Genomic DNA, 13,671 nt, shown 5'->3' with positions numbered 1-13,671 from the left:
CCCATACATACACGCATGCAAACATGTGTCGGGGGCGCATACGTGAAAAAAAGATGATTGCGCCCATTACGCCGCACATGTTACATATCGCCGCGAACGTCCGAGTGAGAGCAATAAGTCTAGGGCCATCAATCACTGATAACACTAAACTGATGAACGGTAAAGGCTTTTAAAGTGTCGCCTATGGCCAATTTTGGGTATGGTAGTTTCCTGCGATTTCGCAGGTGCGCGCAATTTTAAAGCTTGGCATGTGTGGTGTCTATTTACCCGACGTGACCCCGTCTTTTATATTTTACCAAAAAACTGCGTAATAATAAATGTTTCCTAACTTTTCCTAAATTTTCTGTAATTTTTCCTAATTATAATAAAAAATAAAACCCCCAGTGGTGATTAAATACCACCAAAAGAAAGCTCTATCAGTCCCCAAAAAATGGTATAAAATTAATTTCAGTACAGTGTTGCATGACGGAATAAATGTCACTCAAAGTACCACAGCGCTGAACACTGAAAAATGGCCTGGCCAGGAAGGGGGTCTAAACACCTGGTCTTGAAGTGGTTAATTAATTTTTGTATCAATTTTTTTCCACTTAACTTTTTTCGCTATCACACACGAGCTAACAAGCCCCTGTGTGATAGCATTTGTAGGTGACAGGTTCTCTTTACTGAACCTGTCACCTCCAATACAGGAGTTCTAGCATAGCACTGTGCTAGAACACCTGTGACAGGTGAGAGGGGAAGAGCACGGCTCTCCCCTCTGTTTAAATGGAGTGGCAGGGTTACTTTTAAAAGAGTGGCAGTGAGGAGACTCGGCGGCAGGGGGAGGACAGAGCCCGGAGGACGGAGCCAGCGAGGAGGGGGGGGGCGACGGACAGCCTGCAGGCTAATTACTAATTACAAGCAACATACCGCCCTGGATTCCATACCGCTGCAATCTTTCATTCGCCGGGTCTCGCTTGTTACTGCCCGCCACCCCCCCAGCTCTGCGTCTCGGGCAGCCACACCGACTGCCCCCCGGGTGTTATGCCGCTGGCTTCAAATAGTATGAGGAAGAAGTTTAATCTTACAATAAGCGCTTTGAGACCCAAGGGTCTGAACAGGGAGGCGAGAGGCTTATTTATCAGAGCACTGGTGTTTTTGTGAGCACTGTGGATAGGGCAGTCTGTGGATAGGGCAGTCTGTGGATAGGGCAGTCTACCACGAACATGTAGATTTAAAGTCATATTAAAGTCAAAAGGATTTTACGCTATTTGCTGATGAAATCATTTAACAGTTTTAGTTTCCTGCTGAGCACTGGCCCTGATATCCTGTTCTGGGTGACTCCTCTCCCTTGCAGGGTCCTATAGAGCCACCTTTGTGTGTGGAAGTAAGCTGTGTGTGCCTCCACAGCAAGGCAAGACACTCCCATCTTCCTGCTCTCCACTCCTCCTTCCTTTTTCCTTCACTAAGCTAGTAGATGGACAGCCACTGGAGACTGCTCTGTCCCTTGTGATCTTGTACTGGACAGGAAGTTCCGGGAAGCTGAGCTGAGAGAGTTGGAGCCAGCTATTCGGAAACATGGTGACTGTAAGTGCTTAGGAAATAATGTAAAGAAATACTTGTTACATTGTATATTTTGTATATCTGTATAATCTGGGGTCAGTACTGAAAAAAGGGTAATACTACCTTAAAGGAGAACTGAGACTGTCACAGGTCGGCTCAGTAGATTGGGAGGTGAGCGAACACATGCCGGTGTTCGCTCACTTCTCGATCCTGTCACGGCTCTCTGCTGTGACAGGGGGAGGGGCTGGATTCCCCCCTCCCCGCTCCGATCTGCCAGCGCTGACTGGCGGAACGGACGGGGGAGGGGCGGGTACAGCTGGCTCTGCCTCTAGATAGGCAGAGCCAGCTGTCACTCACGCAGCTGGGCTGATCCCGTCATCTACATCGGGATCCGCTCCGGCTGCGGCGTCTCAGTATACCGCGATTTGTAGCTCGCGGTATACTGAGCTTTAGGGTGACAGGAGGACGCTAGTTTGTGTCCTCCCGTTACCCTAAAGAGAACTATGGGGAAAAACACTGACCCCATAGTTCTCCTTTAATTCGACTTTAAATAAGAGACAAACATATTAACCACTTCAGGACCGCCGTCCATATACTGTATATACATCCTCATCCTGAAGTGGTTACATCAAGATCATGTCAGTTGCTACTGGTATTAGTTTTTGTGGTTCCCTGCTTCTCTGGAGGGGCCCAGGACCATGGCAAACAGTCATGAAGCGGAGCAGACGACATAATCGTGAAACAAAGTATTTTCTACCCAAAAATTCTAATATGTGTGCAAAAATTCTAAATTGCTCTGCCTGTTAAAGTAATTAAATCCAACTCCAACATTTTAAGCTGTTACAGCAACAGTTTTTTTGGTTAAATTGAAACCATATGAATATAAGCCGACCATTGCAAGTACCCCCCAGCAGTATTATATGGTTCATCTTTAGATTGTAATCCCTCAGGGGCAGGGCCCTCCTTACCAACTTGTCTTGTATTGTATTGTGATTGTAATGTCTTCCTTATATTGTAAAGTGCTGCGCAAACTGTTGGTGCGATATAAATCCTGTATAATATTAATAATGATTGCTGCCTCTGTAAATGACACTTTTGTTGGACAGCTTGGCCTGGTAAAGGAAGTAGAACAACAACAGATCTAGTGGCAGGATCAACAGGTAATAAAACTATGTTACAGGGCAGGGGCGTAACTAGAAATTTCTAGATAAGTCCACCTGATAACCCAAACAGCCCACCTGAGGGTGACCCTGCAGAGCCCACCATAGACTCTCTATGGTGGGCTCTGCAGGGTCTCAGGTGGGCGGTCAAGCCCTCTTACCTGTCTGCCCGATCCTCGGTCCGCCTCCTTCTCCTCCACGATCGCTTGCGGGGCCCCGCCTCCTCCGTCACTGGGCCCCACCTCCTCGATCGCCGGGCCCGCCTCCCCATCGCTAAGACCTCCTTCCTCGATCGCTGGGGCCCACCTCCTCCATCGCTGCCGATGACGGTCACAGCCACCTCCCCCGAATTTCTGGTTGTCATCGACTCAGCAGCTGTGAGGAGATACGCGCCGCTGCACATGTGAATGGCTGCGTGTTTCTCCTCACAGCCGCCAGTGACAGCCAGCAGCCTGGAATGCCATAGCGACCCAGGTGGCCCGCACGCCATCAGGGGGATGTCCTAGCGGGGCCCCCTGTGGCCCGTGGCCCCAAAGCCCGCCTGGGTTGCTATGGTGATTGTTACGCCACTGTTACAGGGGGATTCGGAAAAATACAAATTTCTGTGTTAAAGTGAAACTGAAGCCAAAACTTTTTTATTCTTTATTTTGTGTCGAGTTTTGGACCTGTCAAGTTTTGATTGCTGTCTGTGTCATGTTCACATTGGAGGTGAGGAGATTAAGGGGGGATATGATTTCCATGTACAAAATGTTTAATGGTGGTAGCAACATTAGCGATAAACTGTTTAAAATTAACTCCGTTACAAAAACTAGAGGCCACCACCTAAAATTGGTGGGAAAAAAATTCCAGCACAAGGGGCGAAGGGGGTTCTTCACAGTAAGATCAGTTAGGGTCTGGAACTCACTGCCACAGGCGGTGATTTCAGCAAATAATGTGGAATTGTTCAAGAAACTTTTGGACGATTTCTTAAGGGACCGTAATATACAGGGGTACAGGTAATATACAGGGGTACAGGTACTCCTAGAATGAGATCCTAATAGGTTGGACTTGATGGACTAATGTCTTTATTCAACCTCAAATACTATGTAACTATGTAACTATGTGTCCTTGTTAGGGAGATTCACTCTTTCTATTTGCCTCGGTGACCATTATCACTGTGAAAGAACAAGAATAAATGGGAAATCTTCCAATGGAGACACAGAGTTCTGGTGACCCTGCTGACCAGGGACTTTTCCCTCTTTGGAGCGAGTTCCTCTCACTTCCTGTTGTGGCTATTGAACAGGAAGTACAGGGAAATCTTCCCAATGGGACACAGAAGGCAAAAATATGAAAAAGTTGAGTTCAGCTCTACTTTAATGCCAATGACAGATTGTATCATACAATTTCTGATTTTGCGCACAGATCCACTTTATGCCTTCATGAAATGAACGTGATAAAAACACTGTAGTTGGCTTTTGTTCAAATGCAGAAAAAAGAAACTTTTTACAGATGATATATTTTTCTTTCTTGGGCTTAAAGGTGGCCATACACTTTACAACCATCGCAAGACCTTAGTCTTGCGATGGCTGTAAAGTAAATTTTAAAAACGTACGATCTGCCCATCTTGGACAGGCAGATCGTACTCTCGATCATCGCAAGCCCGCCCCCCTGACGGGTGGGCCTCCGATGACCGCAATGCTGAACGTGCAGTGTGCGCGTGCGCACACCGGCCCGTGCGGCATTGATCTTACGATCATGCTAAAAACCAGCCGAAAATCGTACGATTCTCGGTCTGGTTTTCTAGCATGCTCCTTAGACAAAAGACGTGCGACCGTACAGTAGAAACGGTCGCACGTCTTCATTCACACTGCTCGACTCTCGTACGATTGCGGGATTTCTCGTGTATCCAACACAAACACACAGATCAGTCCGGTATATCAGCAACCTGATAGTGTCAGGTACAAACACAGACTGTTATTATAACGATTGGGTAGCCACCTCCACCATTACTACCAGCTATTGTGAGCATTAGTTTGCAGTCAGGATTTGGAATATAATTATATCGTAAAGATATTTATGGATTACATTTACATTTCATGTACTGATATATTACCGGTGTACAAAAGGAGGGACATTAGACACTTTGTAATTGATTTATTAACAATAAAGACTACACTGCACTGTCCATAATATGTAATGATAAGCAATGGATTGGTTGTAGATTAGGGTTAATTTACAAATAGACTAGAGGCTGGTATTTACCTGGGAGATGATATGGGCGGCATCACTTCCCTGCGGCAGAGTCAAGCGGACCAGTTGGAAGAGCGTTTGGATTTATATTGCCCGACTAACACTGGTCCAGACCAGTTGGGGGTCCGGGACCTGGTTAGTCTACCTTTGGGGAGGAAGGAAAGGCAGACCTCTAAACTCTCCCGGATGTTCCGGGAGTCTCGTGCTATTAGATAGCGGCTCCCGGACACCCGGGAGAGAAACATTTTCTCCCGGAAAGGTTTACTCTGCTCTATCTAGCAGAGTAAACCTTTCCCTGATTTTTTTTTTTTCCTGACATCGGTCAGTCAGGAAAAAAAACAAAAACGGCATAGGAATGAATGGCTAGATTGCTATTGGCTATTTTAACTTGCAATAACCAATAGCAGATTAGCTATTGCCCCCCGCCCACTGCTGCTATCAATCAGCAAAGGTGGACCTGAAGTTCTCCATCAGGTCCTCATGCCAACTGACAGCAGCAGTGGGCGGGTGCAATAGCCAGCTTGCTATTGGCTATTGCAAACTGAAATAGCCAATAGCCATCTAGCTATTCATTCATATGCCGTTTTTTTTTTATTCTGACAGCAGCTGTCAGAATACTAAAAAAAACAGCAGATAGCAAAGGAAGCAATAGCGTCTTTGCTATCTGCCATCATTTCAGAGGGTGCTCTCTTCCTTGTTGCACCCCCAAACGCAGAGAGGAGGGGGGGTGTTAACAGAGGGCACCTTCCTGAAATGAGAAGGGTGCCTCCCTGAAATGACTTATTTCAGGTTGGGATCCCTGGTATTTGAACATAGATGATGTTGTGACAACTGTCTTAACAGGGGATTGCCACTTATGCTTTGGGCTGTGTGGGACCCCCTGTTTGTGCTCCATGGATCAAGAGGACCCCAGAGACCAATTTCCTAATTATGTGGGGATACGTGGGTAGCTGAGACTGTGTTTTCCTATACCCCAGTATCATGTCCTGGACCAGACTCTGGACTTGGACTTGACTAAAAGATTAACCAGTTAAATGGAAGTCTATTTGTCCAGTTGTCTGATTGAGTTACCAATGGGATTAACTTGTCACTAGATGTAGCTGAGCACATTATCATAGACACTCAAGAGATAATTCCATCATATGTGTCTCCTCTCTCCCTATTCTTTCATTAAGACAGGGGGGGTTGGGCGAGGGAAGGGGGATGTCTGTTTGCATTCTGTTAATGTTTGATCGTATTATGTTTTTAGACCACCAGAACTATATAAATACTGTGCTGGTTTTCAATAAAGTCAGTTCTTGGTTTTTACCCTAAGATACTAGTCCTGCCAGGTCTTTAGGGGAAGGTTTGGGGCTGTATTTATGATTTTCCGGTTACAGAGTGTAGGAAGCTGATTTCTGATGGAGGTACCCAGTCGGGGTATCAGGCAGTCCATCACATACGTCAGCAGCAGCAAAAGGGTTAAGACGCCCCTGGCAGAAAACATAGCTCAGGTCTTGTTCTTCCTTTCACACTGCAGTTCAGCAATACATAATGGTCAAGGGTCTACCGCAGCCTGTGATTGGGGTATAAAGGAGCAGCACACTGATGAAGCCTTCCCTCTGCTCTTCCCTGATGCAAAGCAATAGAGCCAAGATAAGCATAGAGTGCTGGACCTCCCTCTCCCAGTCTGTATACAGAGGCAGATACAGGTACTTATACTAGCTTGCTGCAAAAAAATATATTAAATGCTATTTTTAAATCTACCTGGTTTCGTTTTAAAGTGTATTGTGTAGTCAAAATGTTTTCAGTTGTGGGTAGAGTAAGGAAGGGTTAGAACATCTATCTGGCTTTTAATTCTGTCTGTGTCACTCTTTCTAATTGCCATGAAGACCATTGTCACCTGGACACAAAATTAAGGAAATGCAAGATTTGACAGTTGTCACCAGAACAGGAAGTGGAGGGATATCTGCATAATAGGACTGATGTGTACACGCTATTTTTTTCCCAGTTCATTTTAAAGAATGCAAATATACTTCTGTAATTGTTTATCTTAAATTAAGTAGTCCAGACACACCTACATCAGGCAGAAGTACTCCCAAATTGAACACAGCCATGGTGACATCAGGACATTACAACAGTATGGTAAGAAATATGACAGAGATAGAAGGGATATAAAGGGAGGAAGACCGAAAAAGAGAGAGAGACATACAGACAACAGGCAGAGAGATGACTAGAGAGAGACAGAGGGATAGAGTGACGGACAGAAGGAGAGCAAGAGACATGGAGAAAGAGAGGGGAGAATACAATCAAGAGAAAGACAGAGACTGGGAGATCGAGGAAAAGACAGAGACAGAGGCATGGAGATAGAAGAAGAAACACAGGCACGGAGATAGAAGAAGAGACAGAGACAGAGGCATGGAGATAGAAGAAGAAACACAGGCACGGAGATAGAAGAAGAAACAGAGGCATAGGCACGGAGATAGAAGAAGAGACAGAGGCATAGGCATGGAGATAGAAGAAGAGACAGAGGCATAGGCATGGAGATAGAAGAAGAGACAGAGGCATAGGCATGGAGATAGAAGAAGAGACAGAGGCATAGGCATGGAGATAGAAGAAGAGACAGAGGCATAGGCATGGAGATAGAAGAAGAGACAGAGGCATAGGCATGGAGATAGAAGAAGAGACAGAGGCATAGGCATGGAGATAGAAGAAGAGACAGAGGCATAGGCATGGAGATAGAAGAAGAGACAGAGGCATAGGCATGGAGATAGAAGAAGAGACAGAGGCATAGGCATGGAGATAGAAGAAGAGACAGAGGCATAGGCATGGAGATAGAAGAAGAGACAGAGGCATAGGCATGGAGATAGAAGAAGAGACAGAGGCATAGGCATGGAGATAGAAGAAGAGACAGAGGCATAGGCATGGAGATAGAAGAAGAGACAGAGGCATAGGCATGGAGATAGAAGAAGAGACAGAGGCATAGGCATGGAGATAGAAGAAGAGACAGAGGCATAGGCATGGAGATAGAAGAAGAGACAGAGGCATAGGCATGGAGATAGAAGAAGAGACAGAGGCATAGGCATGGAGATAGAAGAAGAGACAGAGGCATAGGCATGGAGATAGAAGAAGAGACAGAGGCATAGGCATGGAGATAGAAGAAGAGACAGAGGCATAGGCATGGAGATAGAAGAAGAGACAGAGGCATAGGCATGGAGATAGAAGAAGAGACAGAGGCATAGGCATGGAGATAGAAGAAGAGACAGAGGCATAGGCATGGAGATAGAAGAAGAGACAGAGGCATAGGCATGGAGATAGAAGAAGAGACAGAGGCATAGGCATGGAGATAGAAGAAGAGACAGAGGCATAGGCATGGAGATAGAAGAAGAGACAGAGGCATAGGCATGGAGATAGAAGAAGAGACAGAGGCATAGGTATGGAGATAGAAGAAGAGACAGAGACAGAGGCATAGGCATGGAGATAGAAGAAGAGACTGAGACAGTGAGATAGAGAGACAGGGATAGAGAGAGAGAGGAAGATAGAAAGACAAAGAGGCAGAGGGGGAGAGTTATTGAGATTATTATATGAAAAGTCTCGTAGAGGTTGTACGGCTTGCAGTCAGTCTATAAGACTGATAGACAAGGTAACACAGTTGGAAAAAGACTGATATCTTACTTTGTGTTATCTTTTCACAACTTCTGCTGCTTTATTTCAGGGGAGGGCAAACAAAACCTCCAGGGCAACTGTTGCCAATCTTGCACACAGGAGGGGGAAAAAAAGCTTCAGTTGGATCAAATATTGTTTTCTTTAGTTAAGGGAATTTATGGAAATTATTAACTGCAAAATAATCATCCTGCCATTCTTTCTTTCTTTTTTCCATTACCAACTCATGTGGTAAGACATTCAACAGTTTCAAGTGTACTTCTGGGCAAAATAAAATGAAGCTCTTTATAGAATTTATAGAACAGAAGAAGTAAAGTGAAAACATAGAGCAGATAGAGATCGTTGGCAGAAGAGAACATGCAATGTTTCTTTTGCTAAAAAAGTCTTCTTACCCCTATCAGGATGCAGCAGTTTACTACCCCTTTAACTTCCTGTGCACTCTAACCCTGCTTTAATGAAATATAAAGCAATGTTTTCAGCCCTACCCAGTTCTCTTCTGCTGGATTACAGACCTCCTTTATAATAAGGAGATGTGGGAGTGTTCTGAAGCAGAATCAGCTTTGTCAGCTCAAACAGGAAAAAACATGGGGAAATGTGAATGTATTGTAGAGATTTACTGAACATGTTTTTTTTTTTGGCCAGACATACACTTCAACCTCACCATCACCAGCACATGATATGCTACTAATAGAGCCATTTATTAGTCAAATACAAGTATTGGTGCTCTATAACAGCACCTTCATCAGGCGGACAGACTGCAGCTAATGCAGGGCTCTATAACTTTACCTTTCTGTCCTAGTGAAGGAGCTGATATAGGTCTCTGAAATGTTACCTGTTTGCCTGATGAAGGATCTGATGTATGGATGCAGAACATTGCCTCACTTTCTGCCCGATGAAGGAGCTAATGTAGGGCTCTGAAACGTTGCCTCACAGTGTGCCTGATATAGGAGCTTATGCAGGGCTCTGAAGAGTTCGCTCACTGTTTGCCTGATGGAGGAGCTAATGTAGGGCTCTGAAACGTTGCCTCACTGTTTGCCTGATGAAGGAGATGATGAAGGGTTCTGAAGAGTTTGCTCACTGTCTGCCTGATGAAGGACCTAATGTAAGGATGTACAACATTGCCTCATCGTCTGCCTGTTGAAGGTGTTGATGTAGGGGCTCTGAAATGTTGCCTCACTGTCTGCCTGATAAAAGAGCTGATGCAGTGGAGGGGAGGGTTGGGAAACTTTGGCCTGGGAGGAAAAAAATCAACCATTTTTCCATTTTATGGTAGCGGCAAATTTCTGTGGGCTCAGTAGAGTATACCATGGTGCCTTAGAGATTGGTGGATGTGGTGAAGAATGTGTTCTAAGGAAAATGGTTAATAATTCAAAAGTTTTTACATTTTCCAGAATCAGCTTCCTTTGCATCTACCTGAATTTAGTCACATGACATCTCTGAGCTGCAAAGGAAATTGGTACTGGAACACTTCCCTCTGCCAGACTCTGTGATCACAGGCCAGGACGTGGGAGCAATATAATACCTATGAAGTGACATTGACTGTGGGTCCTCCTCTGTTTTATGTCTTAGTGGTAAAGAATCCCCAACTCAGGGCCACCAGCCTAACATATCTTATTAGTACTAGCACAGTGTGTAGACACACAACACATACTAATATGGAACACAAATGTTACCTCTGCGTTGCTGTTTCCTCCTCTGGCAGATGTTGATACATTTATTGCACACCCACATCAGACAGACTAAAACTGCCGACCCAGCAGCCAGGAACGCTATGAACACAGCCACAAAATAAAACTCCTCATAGCGGATCTCTGAAAGGAGAGACAGATGTCAATGAGACAAATTAAAGTAAGTTAACAAATACCGTATTTTTCCGTCTATAAGACGCCCCCATGTATAAGACGCCCCCAACTTTTCTTACCCAAAATTCAGAAATCAATATTTTAAATGATATAATGCATCACACTTACCTCTGAGTCAATCACTTTATGCTCCGACATTACAGCTCTGGGCACTGGCTACACGCTCTCCCCGGCAGCAGCTGACGTCGGGTACAAAAGATTTATGATTGGATTGCAGAGGCAAGATAACAGTTTTCCTCCAGTGGTGGATCTTTTGTGCCTGGCGTCAGCTGTTGCTGGGTAGAGCGGATTGCAGAGGCAAGATAACAGTTTTCCTCCAGTGGTGGATCTTTTGTGCCTGGCGTCAGCTGTTGCTGGGTAGAGCGGATTGCAGAGGCAAGATAACAGTTTTCCTCCAGTGGTGGATCTTTTGTGCCTGGCGTCAGCTGTTGCTGGGGAGAGCGGATTGCAGAGGCAAGATAACAGTTTTCCTCCAGTGGTGGATCTTTTGTGCCTGGCGTCAGCTGTTGCTGGGTAGAGCGGATTGCAGAGGCAAGATAACAGTTTTCCTCCAGTGGTGGATCTTTTGTGCCTGGCGTCAGCTGTTGCTGGGGAGAGCGGATTGCAGAGGCAAGATAACAGTTTTCCTCCAGTGGTGGATCTTTTGTGCCTGGCGTCAGCTGTTGCTGGGGAGAGCGGATTGCAGAGGCAAGATAACAGTTTTCTTCCACTCTCCCCAGCAACAGCTGCCGTCAGGTACAAAAGATTTACGATTGGAGGAAGACTTGTCTTGTCTCTGCAATCCGAAGTTTCACTCGTGAGACTAGTTTGCAGTGGTATCGGCACTTTCGCAACCGCGGTTCTCCTCTCGGGCCCCCCTGTATAAGACGCCCCTCTATTTTTGGGTAAACATTTTAATAAAAAAGTAGCGTCTTATACACCGAAAAATACGGTATCTAAATGAATCATCAGAAATTCAGAGAAGAGCTTCTACCGTGGACATTAAGGATGATTGTGCTCTGCTTGATGTTGCCAATGTCATCGGTCAGGGTGATCATGTAGAACCCAGAATCTCTGACCTCCACGTTCAGGAGCTGTATGGAGCCATTGTCGTAGTTGTGAACGCGCCCGCTGTAACCGCGGGAGATGTTGACGTAAGAGTTCATCTTCCACTCTATGATGCATTGTGACCTCCAGCTGGACATGAACTGCCACTGAATCAATGCAGTTCCATTACAGGTGAAGTCGATGGACAGGAGCACATTCTGCGTCACTGTGGCGTTTATGACGGGCTCTGGGACGAGTAGAGTGATCCCTTCGCCTGAAGGAGAAAACGTTCAGGAAATGTTTATTTTAGATACAGTATGTGTTCACAAACATCAGTTTAAATGTTTCAGATCTAATCAAAGTGTTAGTATGCTGGCCTTAAAGTGAGAGTGAGGTCAAAAAGGTTTTTAAGCTATTTCAAATGGTGAATTAATCACTTACAATGGATGCTTGTATAACTATCTGGTCCCCTGAGCACTGGCCCTGATATTCCTTTCTCTTGCAGGGTCCTATGGAGCCACCCTTGTGTGTGCTAGTAAGTTGTGTGTGTCTCCACAAACACATAGGCACAGCAAGGCAAGTCACTGCCTGCTCCCTCCTCCTCCTTCCTCCCTTCTCCAAGCTAGAAGATGGAGAGCTCCTGGAAACTAAATAAATAAGGTGAATTGCCATTCACAATACCCAATCATGTGCAAGAGAAATGTAGATGGTAGTGATTCTAACTCAAGGCATTTGTGATAGAGGAAAAATACGGATTCATGAGAAATTGAAATAAAATATCCATTTCATGTGAAAACATAACCGTCGTAGACCTTTATGTTTAACAGCTCATACAATCTTAGTGAACTGAGCTTTCATCTGTCAGTCATAGGCCGTCATGCTTTACTATGTCTTCCTTAGTAACGCAATATAGATGAAGTGAAATGAAATAGGTGAATATACACACAACCTCCAATTACAACAATGTTATCAGTACGGGGTTATAACTGTTTAATGTTTTACTTGTAATAGGTTTGTTTTTTTTTGTTTAATATATTTGTATTGTTTTGTTTCCATAAAAGTACATTTATACAAAACATTCATAAACATTGATTTCAAATTGTCTCTTAGTTTTAATAATTATTTATAGCTCTAATTGAAAAAAACTTCAACTTTCACCCTCTTCCAATATTCATCCCTAGTCATCCATCATACTTTATGACTTCAAACCCTTATAATTCGTTTAGAATACCCCTCTAGTGTTGTGACTACTAAAACCTATAATGATATATATGTAGACCTCACTATTTCCCCTTAATTTATCTACATTCCTCTATTCTTATTATACATATTCCTCAAGTGTTTGCTAATGTGATAACTAAACAATAAACCCTTAATACCTTGTTCCTTCCTCCCGCCTTCCCCTATATACAGTATAGTGAACCAATTTTTAGTGTGTATCCTAACTACAATTTAATGACCTACATTTCTATACCCTATGTGTACCGCCATTCCCCTTCTACTTCTTCTAAATATACCTTGTGTCCTCACTTCTTAATCCCATCTTCCCCTCCAGAAAACCATCCTCATTCCTTTCTATCTTCCATTCATACAGGCCATATACTATGTTTATCTAAATATCTTGTAATCATTTATATTAGGGCTGCGGAAATTAACGATTAATCCCTCGATTAATCGCTAATTTTTTTGATCGATCAAAGTTCTTTTAAACCGTACTCACCTCTCCGCCGGCTTCCGGGTCTTCCGTCGGAGATCTGGTGACATCACGGACATCTATATATTTTCTTTTTTCCTATTTGGCCATACATGCATTACCCCTTGATCTTTTTTAATTGCTGCCTTTACCCTTCTTTTAGCATTTTCTCAAATTCCTCTGATTGTCTAAATCATTCCCATTTCTCCCATATCTTCTTATAACTATCGTTCCTATCTGTATCCTTTGCACTTAGTTCCTCCATATACCTTATTTCTTCTATGATATTTAACCAGTTTTCTATTGTGGGTGGGACTGTTGATTTCCAGCCCCGTGATATACTTATTTTAGCGGCTACCAACATAAATCTTAGAATATCATTTTTAATTTTTTTTATTGAACCTGGTATCAATATTAATAGTGCAATTAGGGGATCCTTTTCTGTATTTGTTGCCTCCACACAGCGATATATTTCAAACACTGACTCCCAGAATGGTTATAACCTAGGACAACTCCACCA

At 44.1% G+C, this 13,671-nt stretch overlaps 1 protein-coding gene across 1 annotated transcript in view; it reads right to left on the bottom strand.

Moving 5' to 3' along the window:
* The window catches only part of VSTM5 (V-set and transmembrane domain containing 5), a 42,073-nt gene that overhangs the window by 3,272 nt on the left and 25,130 nt on the right, over positions 1–13,671 (bottom strand). The window contains exons 2-3 of the mRNA XM_018556823.1: positions 11,406–11,732; positions 10,244–10,381 (exon numbers count right to left, since the gene is read on the bottom strand). Of these exons, the coding sequence (XP_018412325.1) occupies positions 10,244–10,381; positions 11,406–11,732 (465 nt within the window). The remainder of the gene's footprint in view (positions 1–10,243; positions 10,382–11,405; positions 11,733–13,671) is intronic.

This window comes from Nanorana parkeri, unplaced genomic scaffold (genome assembly GCF_000935625.1).
Source record: "Nanorana parkeri isolate BGI_ZX_2015 unplaced genomic scaffold, ASM93562v1 scaffold254, whole genome shotgun sequence".
NCBI classification, from domain to species: domain Eukaryota; kingdom Metazoa; phylum Chordata; class Amphibia; order Anura; family Dicroglossidae; genus Nanorana; species Nanorana parkeri.
This window is presented reverse-complemented; position numbering and strand designations above follow the sequence as displayed.